Here is a 16,293-nt window from a genome sequence, read left to right on the forward strand (position 1 = left end):
TCCAAAAAAAAACAGTAAAACTAAAAATGCTTTGGTTTAAAGAGCTACGTGGAAGAACACACTTCAGAACGAGGATTTCCTGGAAAAATAATCAACACTGTTTGTTATTTTCCTCTAACAGCACAACACTGTGTTTTATTTCCTACTTCTTTACCATGTAAAGCATCTACAGCAAATCCGAAACTCACGTACCTCCAGGAGGAGCTCTTTATCTTTATCTTTCATATCTTTTAGGGACCTCTTGTCCTTCTTCCACAAATAGAAGTTCTGAAAAAAAAGACAAAAGTTTTCATGTAAATATTCATGGTCACGTCGTGTAACAACATGCGTGTGTGTTTTATACAGTGTAACTGGGAGGGTTATCGTGGAAGTCGGTGCCGCTGTGTTTCTTATCAGCGGTTTGGATGAAGAACGAGGCCTCCTTTAGCTGTTTCCTTCCACTTTGGAACAGTTAATGATGGAAGACTATGAAGCTGTGTTATGATAATAGACCGAGTATAATGACCACATCTGCTGCCTCCTCGGTCAGACATATGGGCCGCAGCTTATATCTGAGAGACTCATAAATATAAGAAATGCACCGCACTGGCAGAGAGTAATTGAAAAATAAGTGGAGAAAAACAGACAAGATGCCAAGAAGAATTAATCTTTCTTTGCTCCAGGGCTCGAGTCTCACCTTATGGTGGTGGTGATGATGATGATGATGATGATGTGAGACAAATAAGCATTGTATCAACTGAAGGAATGACAGCGAAGAGAGACTGAAAACGTGGCGTGGGAAATGTCTCAAATTCAAGGTCTGCTTTACAGATGACTTTATTCCATAAAGCCAAAAACATTCTCGCAGAACTGAGCAGACAAGAGTACGTGATTCTCCATCAGAGTGAAGTCTTGGAGAAAGTTTGGTTCTTTGTTGAAACACACTCAATATTTTGATGCCAAACGCATGACTTAATAGTAACTCTCCTTTGTTCTCAGAATATATATATATAAAAAAAGTAACAAGGCCTGCGTCTTTACACTTCATCCATAAAACCAGCTGAAAGCCTGAGAAACAGTCAATGATTTTTCTTGTCACTTTACAAAGGCAAGGGATCAAATAAACTTGACGTTTTTCATTAACTAGAACTGTCTGAATTGATTTGAATTTATTTGCTGTAAAAATTCAATCACTAACCAAATGAATAAACTATGATATTTGTTGCATGGGTTAGTATAACCTTTGGCTCTGATTACTGCTGCAGTTCTTCTTTAAGTCTTTATGTCTTCATTTACATTTACAGCATTTAGAGAACGGCTCACATTGCTTGGTTATCTCATTTATACACCTGAGGAGTTTAGAGGGAAGGGACTTGCTCAAGAGCTCAGCAGTAGGACTGTGGCAATGCTTTTTTTTTTTTTGTTTTTTTTTTACCCAACACTCAGGCTCTGTAGTATGGACTGAGACATAACCATTAGAAATCTAACAGCAAATGTATGATTTCTGAAATATGTTGGGATTAAATAATAAATTAGTTCTTAAATCTTTTGCCAGTGCACAACACAATGCTACCACAACCATGCTTCACTGAAGGAATGGCTTTTTCAGGTGGATGGGTTGCTGTTAACATCATGCCAAATGCTGGGATGTGCTTTTGTATATCTATAAATAATAATAATAATAATAATAATACATTTCAGAGTTTTTTATCCATAAGCCAGTAGATTTTGTTTTTATTCATTTGTTCGTATTCAACATCTACAACTAATATAAAAAAAATTCTTTAAAAATCTTTTAAATGATTTAATTGTTTTAAAAAAAATACTTCATAAACATTTAATTCGGGGATATGAACATATTTAACTCAAGAAACTTGAATATGATGCTACCACTGACACTACCAGTGTGAGCTACCAGCACCGTGCTTTACGGTGCTAAAGAAGTTCAGATTTGGCCTCATTAATCCAGTGCTTTATATCTTTTTTGATGTCGCCAATTCAAAATTCAACAGAACTTTGTCTCCAATAAAGGCTTTCCTTCTGCCTCCCCCCCAAAAAAGCTCATCTTCATAGAGGTCCTGGGCTATAATTGCCCTGTGAACATCTGAATTGTGGATCTCTCCAGATCCTTTCATCATTATTGATTCTCTTGTATTGATTTCAATATTATGTGCAATTTTGTGTACTGTAGATTCATGACATTTAAAAAAAAATTAAGGTTAATAAAATGCAGGCATGTCCCCTTTCTCTTGGTTAATGCTAGTTGAAGATGGCCTCATCATTTTTGCTCAGGGACCCAACAGATCCTCTGAATTGTTCTAGTCTGATTGGCATTTCCAAATTGTACTGTAAATGATTAGATGTGTGGGTGTGAGTGCACCCATAGTTTGCATGAGGTTAATAAGTAATGACTCATCCAAGCTGAAAGCTCATAGTAAACTAACGCAACATGAACATCAGAGTGAGATTTTTCATGAATTTTTTTTTATTCCAGCAGTACTTGCCTGTGGGTTCTTGAAAACCTCATATCTGTCTTTTCTTTCTTGGAATATGACTTTGTTCTCGCTGTCTCGCACCCACGCAGAGAGGGGTTCCACCAGGTTCTCGTGGTCCTCAAAGCCACGCTCTGTAGAGGAATCACCAGGGTCACATCAGTTAATTTACTCCTACATATAAAGAAACTATGGGACAAAGTGTGTCCTTCCATAACAGCTAACAGTTAGCTTGCAAAAAACTACATGTCAATTATTAAGAAAGATTATATGTTGTTCCTATAGAAACAATAAGATGTTATTACACTGGATGGCCAAAAAAAGGGTCACCATTTCAGTAGGGCTAAATTATTGTTCTGCTTCAAGAAAGATAAACAATTAAAATTTTAAATCACTGAAATTGGATTAAGAACTCGGCAACACATTATTAAAACCTGTAAGGACTGTTCTGAATCATCAGCTTCATGGAAGAAATGTGCTCATAAAAAAAAAAGTCATAAATAGACAACTCTTAAACACTTAGCAAAAATGCATGGTAAAACCTGACAGTGGAAACCAAAGCTATGATTAATTGTGAAAATAAGAGCATGTCCACATGAAGAGTGTGATGAGAACTGGCCATAAGAAAACCACTTGTAAGCGAGACTCATGAGAAGAAAAAAACAATTACATTTGCTAGGTAGAGTAGAACCTCGGATTGTGAGCAACCCAGTTTGCAAGCGTTACACAAGATGAGCAAAATCTTTAAATACATTTTGCCATGTTAAACGAGCGAGTCTTGATTTATGAGTACCAGTAAGTATCATCGAGTATCATGTGGCACACATGCACCCACAAAAACACTAACGGAACCACTTATCTGTCGGGATAATTTTTTTTTGTTAAAAAGCAGGTAAATTAGTTTTATTTTTACTTTATATTTTGTATTAATTATTTTTGGATATTTATTTTTTTTTGGGTTGTGGAACAAATAATCTGAGTTTTCATTATTTTTTATGGTGGAAATTCACTTTGATATACAAGCACACTTCCGGGACGAATTATGATCGCAATCCAAGGTTCCACTGTCTTAAAAAGATTGGATTTAGAGGGAATGGAAAAAGGTCATGTGACATGATGAGTGCAGATTGAACCTATTTCAGAGTGATGGACGTGTCAGGGTAAGAAGGGAAGCGCATAAGCGATCATGCATAGTGTCCACTGTACGAGCCTCTTACAAAACGGCAATATGTGGCAATAAAATGAAGTCAGCTGACGACCTGATTGACCAGGTTATCACATCTATGGAGCTTTTCCTCAGTAAGGGAACATGTGTATTTCAGGACTCAGATTGTGAAAGAGTGGTTCTGGGAGAATGAGAAATAATTTTCATACATGAACTGACCACCACATTGCACGCTGTATTCAAAGCTGAAGGCGATCAATGAAATCTGCGTCCAGACAGCCTGTATAAACCTGTAATATGGCATAGTGGAAATGTAGAGTTCCACTGGGTGTACCCTTGAAATTACCACCCCAGTGAAAAGTTCTAATTGTACAACCATAGTGTTTTCATTGCCCACCCGGGTACTGTGGCGGCGTGTTAAAGCTGACAACATATCAGCTTCTGGATGAAAAAGCTCACACGCTGATAAAAAGGATTTACTGGAGCGAGTGTGCTGGTGGTCTCAGGCTGTTTACTGGTGTTAAATAGAGGTTGTGGGTTTGAACAGGAAAACCGTTTTAACTGAACACAGTGAGCCGTTTTCAGGGCATGGGCGTGTTTGTGTGTGTGTGTATGGTGCACACATGCAAACGAACAGCTTCATGACATGAGGAAAGAACATCACTGAGTTATTGGGACCCAGCTACTTCTTCAGACTTTATCCTCTGGGAAAGAAAATCCCAGTTAAAGTTAAACTGCTATTCTTATATTTTTACCCTCATGATCATCTGGTCGCAATTTAAAACGCATATGTTTTTCCCTTTCATGCTTTCCTTTTTAAAACCAGACCTCCATCTCTCAGTAAAGGATATGATAGATTTCTTTGCTTGATGTAGCTAAAAACACAGAAAGTGACCTTGCCTTCACAAAATTGTAACAGTAATCACAGATCACTACTGTAGATCTGACATCAATCAATCTGCATCAATCAACTGATTGTCCTTTAAAGTCAAACGTACACAACTCGTCATTGTGTGTGTCTACTGTATGTCTCACCTGTTTGCAGCTCTGGATTGGTCTCGCTCACACACCAGTCCACGTTGCCATCACAGTGGGTTTTCTCAAACAGGTTGTCCAGGACGTCCCTCACCGTCTGTCTCTCGTCCACCATCAGAGTCTTGGAGCTGCCGTCCGTCATCTGCACCTTCACGATCAGCTGTTCCACACACACAACACACAGTTCAGATACAACACTGGATAAACACATACTCACCAAGAAACCATGAACATCTGTACATGTAACTTATATTATGTAATATTTCGCATCTTCATTCAAGTATCAATCCATGCATGATGCTATTTATTTATTGTGTTGATTCAAATCTGCTTTTCCTCCAGCAGACCCTTATCATATCCGGTGCAGGATTCGGATTGGCGTCTTCTTCTATCTGGGAAGCTTGATTTGATAAAAAAGACTTACTATAACCAACCAGCCATGAAGTGCTAAATCCTTCATTATTAACGAAAGAAAACCCCTTTTTATATATAACATTGTAGAACCTCTTTTAAACTATTTACTTCCTGTTATCACTTATGCTTTAGCAACTACTAAGTGTTGCTCCCTTACTACACTAAAAAAGTAGCGTATCATGTTACAAAGTGGCCTCTTAACATTAACTGTCCTAAAGCCTTTGTACAACTTCACCTCTGAAACTGGAGACTCCTTTCATTGATGTTAAATTGTTAAAAAAAACTTCTTACATTATGTAAATCTTCACTTTATTACCAATTACACTTGGCTTTTTACTGAAGAAAAGACAGGAGGCAGAGTTGGAGGTAGCAGAGCTGAAGATGTTGAGGTTTCTCTTTGGGAGTGACAAGGATGGATAGGATCAAGAATAGGATCCCTCATCAGAGGGACAACCCATGTTAGATGTTTTGGAGATAAAGTCAGAGAGGCCAGATTGAGGTGGTTTGGACATGTTCAGAGGAGAGATGGTGAATATATCGGTAGAAGGATGCTGAGGTTGGAACTGCCAGGCAGGAGGTCTAGAGGAAGACCAAAGAGGAGATTTATGGATGCAGTGAGAGAGGACATAAAGTTAGTTGGTGTGAGAGAAGAGGATGCAGAGGATAGGGTTAGATGGAGGAAGATGATTCACTGTGGCGACCCCTGAAAGGGAACAGCCGAAAGACAAAGTAGACACTTGGCTTTGAATACCTTATATGGAGCATCTGATGTACAAATCACTAGCTATGCAGTAACTTCAGAAGAAGTATTAGATTGAGTGTAGTGTATTAATATAAACCTGTGATGAACAGATCAGAAATTCTACAGAACTTTGGTTAAAATATCACACCATGGTCTTATAGGGAAGTGACTGATCTGACATCTTCTGCTCTGTCTCTCTCTCTTTGTCTTTCTCTCACACACACACTTTCACAGCTTCACTCTGACAGATCTTTTCAGTTTCCTCATCACACTTCAAAGATAACAAACAGACACTGTACAGTATGTGTAGACAGGAGACCTCAATCTGCATGTAGTACAGTATATCGTCACCTCAGCGCGGGATGAACAATTCGAACGATTATGATGAATGATGAAGAAGTGTGTACATTCAGTTCAGTAGAGCATGACCTAATACATCTTTAACAGGAATGTCAGGTCAGGTCAGGGTCACATATTAGACTTGAACCCTCTCACCAGGGTGACGGTCACCTCCCAAAAAAAGATCACAGCCACTTTAAAAGGATATGTTTTTTAATTTTATTTTTGGACAGGCCACGTCCACAATCAGTAGAGAAATGTAGAGACTGCTAGTGTTGTTGCATGACCAGTTCAAGCGTTTTTTTAGTTCCAATAGAAAAAGATGTCAATTATACAGAAAACTCAATGAAATAATGGACTTATTAGTTGATTTACAGGCTTATGCTAGCTTTGTTGGCAGATTACCAAAGCAATCTAACTACGCGGAATCAGCAGAGGAACCAACAACCCTTGTTACTTCCTTTTTAAGCGTTATTTCTCCTCATAATATGTCTGTATAAGTCTATTCAGAGGTCATGTATGACAGGATAAGGTGAACCCATGGTCAAACTGTGCATGTAAATGTGAAGTAAAATAGTGAACTTTCATTCACTCTCACTCATTCTCTGTAGAGTGCCATGAAAAAGTATTTGCCCCTTCCCTAAACGTATTTATGTGCTTTACATATTTGTCTCACTTTCATTTCTTTAGATTGTGTTGCTGTTTTAGATTTTAGATCTTCGACAGACATTTTCTCACTCACTCACTCATCTCCTATACCGCTTTATTCTGTATTCAGGGTCGCGGGGACCTGGAGCCTATCGCAGGAGGCTTAGGGCACGAGGCAGGGCACACCCTGGACAGGGGGCCAATCCATCAGGCCTGGATGTGGCAAGCGAAATTCGCAGTTCTTTCATGATTTAGCAAGGGGGAAATTACTTTTCACATAGGGTTAGACAGGTTTTTCTCCCTAAATAACTCACTCACCCACTCATCGTCTATATCGCTTAATCCTGCGTACATGGTTGCGGGGGCACTGGAGCTTATCCCAGGACATTTCAGGATACAGGGGGTGCACAGTGGATAGGGTGCCGCAATCACAGTGCATACACAAATACATAAACACACACTTGCATACTCACATTCATACAGTACAGGCAATTTGTGATTGCCAATTAGCCCAATTTGCATGTCTTTGGAGGAAACCGGAGTACCCAGAGAAAACCCACCAAGCACGGGAAGAACAAACTCAAACTCCACGCGCACAGAGGCGGGAAATTGTTGCTCTATGTCTCACACAAACATAACACACAGTTAAAGTTTGCTTATGTTCTAGTGTGAATATGGGGTCCAGAACAAAATGCTGCAGTTTTCTCAGGGATAACCCGAACATAAATACAAGAGCAGTCCTATTATTTTTTTTAGCTGAAGGCAAACCTAATCAGTAGACCGATCTAACTTAGCAAAACGGAGCAAAATATACACACAAACAGGGCTGATGTGCAATAATATATACAGCAGCACGAGTGAACCGTTATGAGCGAGACTTCAGAAAGATTTACTGGAAGTCTGGGTTATTTATGGGGGGAATGCTGATTAGGAACAGGTGGTGGGGATTAGAAGGATGTTAGAAACTGGAATGAGGAATTATAGTTGGTTTTGGCTGAGGATTCTGGGAAATGGAGTTTATGTTGGGACATGGAGTAGAGAGGTAATATACTGTAGAAAAATAAATGTATGAATGTACAGTACAATGCCTTGCAAAGTTATTCATGGCCCTTGAACCTTTCCAAGTTTTGCCACATTACTTATTATATTAAGATTCATTGTGATAGACTAACACAAACTGGCACATAATAGTGAAGTGGAAGAAGAACAAAAAAATATATATATACAAATAAAATGGGTACATTTGTATTTAGCCCCCTTTACTTTGATACCCTAAACTAAAATCCAGTGGAATCGACTGCCTTTAGAAGTCACCTAATTAGTAAATAGAGTCCACCGGTGTGTAATTTAATCTCAGTATAAATACAGCTGTTCTGAGAAGCCCTCTGAGGTTTGTTAGAGAACGTTAGAGAAAACACGGCATCATTAAGCCCAAAGAACAGACCAGACAGATCAGTTGTGGATAAGTTTAAAGCGGGGTTAGGTTATAAAAAAACAAAAAAAAAAAACAAGAATGAATCCAATTCCTGACACCCTTTTTAGACTTTTACTTGTAATTTATTGTTTTCCTTCCACCTTACAGCTATATGAAACTTTGGGTCTATCACATAAAATCCCAGTAAAATACATTTACATTTGTGGTTGCATGTGACAAAATGTGGAAAAGTTCAAGGGGTATGAATACTTTTGCAAGACATTGTATGTATGGATGTAAGTAAGTATGAATGTCTACTTACATAAATATCTATAGGTGTAATGTGTCTAATGGAATATAGAAGTAACTTTATCATTAACAGTAACTTAAGGTGACAGAAGTACACAAACTCTATACTCAAGTAAAATAACAAGTATTTGCCTAAAAAGTACTCCACTACAAGGATTTGTACTCAAACTGAATTATTAAGTACGTAAGTCCTCTAAAATGTATTTTAAGTACAAATGTACAAGAAGCCTACAAATAGACTGATTGTTCTTGATATCTATCGGGATTGTTTATCAGTAACACAAAGTATTTTAAACGCAACGGAAGTCGATACGGTTAATCAGGCGAATGAGGAAATCTAGGGGGGCAGGGGTAGCTCAGGGGTTAAGCCATTGGACTGTGGCTTGTGTTCAGAATAGAAAATCAATTAACTTTTTTGTGATTGTCAGCTGAAAAGTAATGTTTTGTAAAAAGATTTTAAAAACTACAGTAATGGAATAGATGTAATTCTACAAGTTTGTGTAATCTACATCTGATTATACTGTATGTTTATATTCTTGATGAATTTTTTTTTATAAAAGCTGTTTTAGAATGCATGATCTCCAGATGACTAGCTCATTTTCTTTTCTTTTTTTTTTTTTTTTTGTGTGTGTGTGTTTGCAATATGGGTGGAGTCCGTGCAACTGCATTAATTCAGCACATGCAGCTTGAAAACCACTACACATCTCTTGCCTTTTTTTTTTCTCCGTCATGCAATCCATTAAGTGAAATGACTTGTTTTTGGGGAATGGTAAGGCCAAAAAGAAGGATGTTTGAAGGGCGTGTGCCATTATAATCACCCCAGCGGTAATGAACTACAGGTCCGCATTACTTTAGTATGTACAATACAGTATGTAAAACAGGATATTTCTGCAAGTTGGCTGTTGTGCAAATACTATAATATACACTTAAAAAAAGCGTGGTGTAACTTTTTGAACTTGTGACTATTTAGTTCTTTTATTTCCCCCTTTCTCTTGCTTTCTATCACTAGCACTGGTTTTGCTGCATTTGGTCGTCAAATGCAGCAAAGATGAGATGCATGTACGTTGCTTTGTCTTGTTCTGTTAAATTCATCCAATTCTCCACTGGGATCTTTGGACAGTATTGTAACCTTATGCTGGAATTTGGGTTTATATACAGTTGGTTGATAGTACAGTCTATATACAGTATTATGATAGAGAGCTGTCATGAATTATCAAAATAAGAGTTCATTTGGTAGAAAAGAAGGCTGATTTTATGCTGTAAATTGAATTTTTTGGCGTCGCTTATAATTTTTCTCATGATCTGTAATCATTGTTGTATTTAAAAAACATTATTGTGACAAAACTGTATAAGATGGATTTATAGCTTTTCGAAAAACAAAAACAACATAAAATTTACACTTATATAACCCATACAATTTTGTCGAAATATTTCGCTATTGTGCTTTTTAATCTTGCTTGTGACATAAAGGAAGCATGCACAAAATAATCTTTATCAGTTTTGAAAAATCTTCTCAAAATTGGTGAAAATCGAGTTTTCGCATTTTGCTCTCAAACTTTTCATATACACTAAATACGGTAGACTTTCATTTCAACCTCTGAGATCTCAACTACTAACAGTTTTATTTCTCTTTACTAAATAATGCTCAGTTTTACCTTTCTATTTGTTTTGCGTTCACTGCTGCACTTTTGTGTGTTTATACACTTTGTGTTTCCTTGCACTGATGAACGAAGGTGAATTCTTGTTATTTGACAAAGAAACAAATCCTGATTTGAACTCGTCTGATTGTTTCCTCCCTCCTCTTCTCCTCACATGACTTCATTTACATAGTGCTTACATTTTCACACAATTTAGCAATTATAACAATTTTATGGGTGATCTTTGGGTAAATTTGGAGCTTTGGATCATCTCCCAAAACAATAAGTGAAATAATCTTTTTGAACAATTACTGTAACTTCATTTCTTTCTCCTCGTTTTCTTTATACAAATTCAGAATTGTGCTGTACGGTTTGTTATGTAGATTAGAACAATATGCATTATTGCAAACACAAGGCAAAACTTCATCCAAATGGTAATGGTCTAGTATAAAGATTAGAGATCAGTAGCTGTGTGTTTTGAAGGAATTCAGATTCTTCAAGGTTTAGCAACCAACATTGTTTAATCTCGAGAAATGACTTAATTCACTTAATTCCTTATTTGAAAAGGGGTTTTTGTTTCAGATCACCTTTCAGGAAAGACCAGCTGCAAAATGAGACACCACAAAAACACAAGCATTTGCATCTGTTCGTAGCCAAAGCATGTGTTCCTTTGTTGTTTCCAGATCCGTACTCACTTCTGCTCTTATAATGGATGAACACATACAGCATATCCTCATGTCGCCACAGATGTTTACCATCAGGCTGCTTTTAAATATCCAGCAAATACAGAAAAAGAGACATGTGCTTGAGAGAGGGTGTGTGTTTGGGCTTGTAGCATCTACTGTTTGTCCATCAATAAACTGGTCCCTACACACACAATGGTAATACAGGTCTCTTTGGATCTCTCTTGTACATAGTGCACTTGCAATCTTTTATGGTTGTTAATAATGTACATCTGCATAAATGTATAAATAATTTTAGTTTTCTTTGTTTGATTTATCTTTTTAACTTTTCTTATTTACTTTCTACAGAATTTACTCATTTGTCATTCTGGCAGTCCGTCCCCTGCAAAAATATTTTATAGAATGTGTATAAAAAAAAACAAGGGTCGGGCTTAGTACTGTACTTAAGGTGTTGGATTATGGATCAAAAGGTCACAAGTTCAAATCTCAGCATAGCTGAACTATCACAGTACTGCTAAGACCTTGCATGTCTGTTGTAAATGTAAAATTTTTATTTGGGACGCATGTTCTATAGAACTTTTACTTATAAACAGTTAAGCTGTTTATAGAACTCTATAAAACGGTTAATAGGACTCTTTAGAACTTCTGCTTCAAAAAGAATGTTTTATTGAAGTTTTACTAGTTCTGTAGTCCTCCATAGACCTGCAGTCAGACTCTATATAACTTTTGCTTTAAGATGCATGTTTAGTAACATTTTTACTCAGTTTTATAGAACAAATCTCTATAAAATCTCATTTAGTCTGAATCTCTATAAAACCTCTGACTAAAAATGCATAATTTTATATAACTCTATAGACCAGCAATAGGAATTCTTATAATGTTTGCTCTGGGATGCAGTTTCTATAGAATTTTACTTAATTAAACTAAATCAAAGATGGATACTCTATAGAAGTATTTACTAGTTTCATACTGTATAAACCTTTAATAGGAGGCTATAGAACCTCCTATAATTTTTCTTACTACATTTTATGACATGCAGTAGAACTTCATTTATCTTGGGATATGTTCAGTAAAATTTTTACTTAATTCTATTAAACTTCAGGAGGGCTCTATACGATATCTGCTTGAATTTCAAGTTCTATAGAATTTTAACTTCGTTCTACAGAACACCCTAGACCTGCATTAACACTTTATTGAACTTTTGCTTTGAGAGGTATGTTTAATATTCTTCCCCTCCCCTAATTCTATTGAACTCATTAGAACTGAAATAGAATTCTAATATATAATTATATTTAATTAAGTATATCTTTTTTATTCTACAGAACAATATAGACCTTCTGTAGAACTTCTAATATGACATTACATTTGATGAATTAAACAAAAAACAAACCAATCCAGTTAAATACTGTAGAAAGGGACTTTGAGACATGATTCCAATGTTCTATTCACCTTCTTCACTTTGGCTTCTTTCAGCTTTTCCAAAGCGAGTTTGATTTTGTCGGCTTTCATCTGTTCTTCTATTTCCTCCTAAAAAAAAAAAAAACACGCACCAAAAAATCAGTCATGTCAGAGTAACAGAGGAGTTATCACCCAAAAACAAACAGATGACCCCGCAACCTTGTTAAAACAGCAGATGATCTTTTGACATACAGTACAGAACAATATGACTCAGGTGGTTAGGTGTTTCAAACTCACTATGAATATAACGTAATTAAAATCTCATATCTCTTTCACATCTCTTTCATTTCTCAACTTTAGAGACACGGCCTCACAATAATGAAAATAATGTTTTGCATAATAAAATGTATGACTGTGTTTGTCTTGAATTTTGCTCTAAATATTGTAAAAAAAAAGAGACTACTTAAGCTTAAACTTACTGTAAGTTAAATCCGAAATCCGAGTGTGTTCTGTACAGTAGGTTTATATCAGAGAAATTCCAAAAGATCTAAAACCTAGAACCCTACATTTTTATAAATGTATAAAACAATTGTAAAAATTGCTAACAATTATATAAAAAAACATTAGAAATATAGGCTGTGTTTGCTTAATCAACCAGATTATTGTAAATTTTTTATGATTCTTTTTATCTTGCATAAAAAAATCTATTTGTTCTTCATTTAAATTTTCATTATCTTTTTTTTTTTTAACTTTACAACCTGTAAATCTAACAGTGCTGTTTAGAATTTTTGTTTTTATATTCACTGTTACTGTTTTAGCCTTTTGGTGTTTTTTACTAATGTTATTTTATTATTATTATTTTAAACATAATTTCTTTTATTTACTTTATGAATACATTTAATTTACTTTAACTTTTACATTTTTCAGGCAGGGTTTAGTTCTATAATTATTCTCTTACTTGAGATGAAACTTTCAGGGCATGACAAGTTGAAATACGTACACATTCATGTGTCACTACACCTTAATATAACAACTTGAGAAACGTGTGTGTGATTCACCCCTTACTGTTAAATATACTGTATGTTTTGTGCACGCCGTGTGTAACTGATTGTTTTGCTCACATTCACAATCGCATTAAAAAAACATGCAAATGTGTTAAAGATTAATGCGGGTAAACTGTGGGCCGTGCGGAGGAGGTGCTGTCTTGAGAAAGCGAGTCTGTGTGTGTCTTTGTGTGTATGACTCAGATTTACCGTAGAAGGCTTAGAGTTTGAAGGAGGCGCAGGTGGTAATGAAGTGTTGCTGGTGATAGAGGTCAAACCAGAGGTGTTACTGGGCAAACGGGTCAGTTCAGCTTTAGACTGGGAGGGTGGGAGTGCTGGAGGGGCCGTGGGAGCTGCGGGGGTGAAATGAGCTGATGGAACATGTATAGACACCGGTGGTGGAGGTGGCATGGGATCCTTTACAGTCCCCCTCTCGGAGGCAAACTTTTCTTCTGTGGCGTTCAGGTCGGCCACCAGATCAGCCATCAGAGCATCCAGATCATTGTCCTCCATTTCATTTAGAGAGGCTGCGATGTTAGAAAGAAAAAGGTTTTAAAATTAATATAATCTCCATCACAAAGTACACAAAAGGACAAACTGTTCTTTTTTTTTCTGGATGTGAAATGAAGGTTTGTCTAACAACAAGACGTCTGGATATTGATTACTGACCTATTCAATTTCTCAGCCAAGTCAAATAAGCTTTAAACCTAACAGTTAAGTGTTACCATGCAAATGCATTAAGAAGCAGATGATCTATATAAATAAAAGAAAGGTTTTGTCTGTTTGTTGGTCAGAACTTGCTCTTTCAACGGTACCTTTATGTTACATGCATTGGAGGACCCAAAACCAGTCTCAGATATTTTCTGTCTGTATGCTTGTATGTCTGTCCAGCCAGATTTTGTCACAGCATCACAAAAGACTGGACGTATTAAATCAACATGTTTAGCAGAAGTAAATTAATGAGCAATTATGTGCCAATCAGAGGTTTTGACATCATACTGCACCTACATCAAACTGTGGGCGTGTCTTAAATCGACTGCTGGACAGAATTTAATGAAACTTTTGCAGTACTTCGATATCTACCTGAAGTTTAAAGTGAAATCAAAATGTTAAGTAAAAGTGATGTTATGAACAGTTATGTGGCGGACTTAATAATCTACTTTAAAATGATCTACTAATGCACTACTTGCTCAATGTAAACAAACACCTGCACCAATAGATATTTATTATAAAAGCTAAACTGAATATTTTTACTGGGATTAGTTCATATTTTCACTTTGGCTGAAATAACAGCGCTGAATTGGAATAAGTGAATTTTAACACGCTGGAGACGTTTTCGGACAAAACTTCATCTTTATCTGATCTACTTTTTCCGATTGGAGTTTAGGGACGTCTGACGACGAAAGAAGTACAACTTAGTGCGGACAAGTTTAAAATAAATGCACTGTCATTTTAGTACAGTACCCATTATAATTTAATTTATTACAACTGTAACTGTTCATGGGGTCAAATTCTGACGATGATGTCGCCATCTGTAGCTGGGACTCCAAGCAAGCAAACCTACAGTTACCATAGCACCTGTCAATCATCAGTGACGCCAATGAACTGTGGCCATCTGTGTGGTCATATATGTGGAAGTGGGAGGATAGAGCTTTCTTCTTATTGTTTTAAGCAGATTAAAAAGATGTGGTTAGCTGTGTCTGTGCTTTTCAGAGGAAGTGTGTGTGTAAGCATTTACCCTCTCTGGTTGGTAACTGTTGTGTAAAAATGGAGAGCTGTCTGCTTGGCATGAATTGTCCAAGACTTATTAAAACAATAAACCGAAGCAATATTCATTAGAGTTTTGTAGAACCAAGATTAACCCTCATATTTATATTCATGGTCATATTTCCCCACTATCATTTCCATCACCACAGTCATCTTATCTCTCTCTGTTAGGACACTCTCTCATCAAAGCAACCAACCACCAACCAGTGAGGGTGGAGACTATCACATGCTTCCTCTGAGACACATGAAACCAGCCGACCACATCATTTTAAACTGCAGCTCATGCAATATTATGAGGCGGTGTAACACACTCGGAGGAAAGCATTATCATGCCCTTCCGCTCGTCTGAGCTCACAGATGCCCATGTTTGGCTCGTGTCACCATGACCATTGTGAGAGTGTTGGTACAATGATGGACAATTTGCTCTGTAGACTCTCGGGTTCAAATGGGTGCAACATCACAATCGAACTTGCGATAATGTTGAATGAACACTTCACCGCTGCGCTACTCGGAAGCTAACCCTGGATGCCAATCAAACCTAAACTTATTTTTTCTTTTGGCATGCACAGGGGTTGGACAATGAAACTGAAACATCTGGTTTTAGACCTCAATAATCCATTAGTTTGGTGTAGGGCCTTCTTTTGCAGCCAATACAGCATCAATTCATCTTGGGAATGACAGATACAAGTTCTGAACAGCGGTCAGAGGGATTTTTATGCCTTCGAGCCTTGGGAGTGACGCGCCCATCTAGCACAAGTATTGGGCCTAGGGACTGCCATGATATTGCAGCCCAAACCATCACTAATCCACACCCATGATTCACTCTGGGCATGCAACAGTCTGCGTGGTACGCTTCTTTGGGGCTTCTCCACATCGTAACTCTCCCGGATGTGGGAAAGACAGTGAAGGTGGACTCAACAGAGAACACTACATGTTTTACATTGTCCGCAGCCCAAGATTTTCACTGCTGGCTCCATTGAAACCAACGTTTGGCATTGGCACAAGTGACAAAAGGTTTGAATATCAAAGCCCAGCCATGTACATTGACCCTGTGGAGCTCCCGACCCACAGTTACTCCTGTTGGATGTGGTTTGTCCTTCTTGGTGGTATGCTGACATTACCCTGGATACCGTGGCTCTTGATACAAAGACTTGCTGTCTTGATCACAGATTCACCAGCGAGACGCGCACCAACAATTTTTCCTCTTTTAAACTCTGATATTTCACTT

At 37.2% G+C, this 16,293-nt stretch overlaps 1 protein-coding gene across 1 annotated transcript in view; it reads right to left on the reverse strand.

Annotated features, from left to right (window-relative positions):
• apbb1ip (amyloid beta (A4) precursor protein-binding, family B, member 1 interacting protein) overlaps window positions 1-16,293 on the reverse strand; it is a 47,047-nt gene that overhangs the window by 12,131 nt on the left and 18,623 nt on the right. The window contains exons 4-8 of the mRNA XM_053494324.1: window positions 13,509-13,825; window positions 12,307-12,384; window positions 4,672-4,831; window positions 2,484-2,605; window positions 193-267 (exon numbers count right to left, since the gene is read on the reverse strand). Coding sequence (XP_053350299.1) covers window positions 193-267; window positions 2,484-2,605; window positions 4,672-4,831; window positions 12,307-12,384; window positions 13,509-13,825 — 752 coding nt within the window. The remainder of the gene's footprint in view (window positions 1-192; window positions 268-2,483; window positions 2,606-4,671; window positions 4,832-12,306; window positions 12,385-13,508; window positions 13,826-16,293) is intronic.

Source organism: Clarias gariepinus, chromosome 4 (assembly GCF_024256425.1).
Source record: "Clarias gariepinus isolate MV-2021 ecotype Netherlands chromosome 4, CGAR_prim_01v2, whole genome shotgun sequence".
Taxonomy (NCBI): domain Eukaryota; kingdom Metazoa; phylum Chordata; class Actinopteri; order Siluriformes; family Clariidae; genus Clarias; species Clarias gariepinus.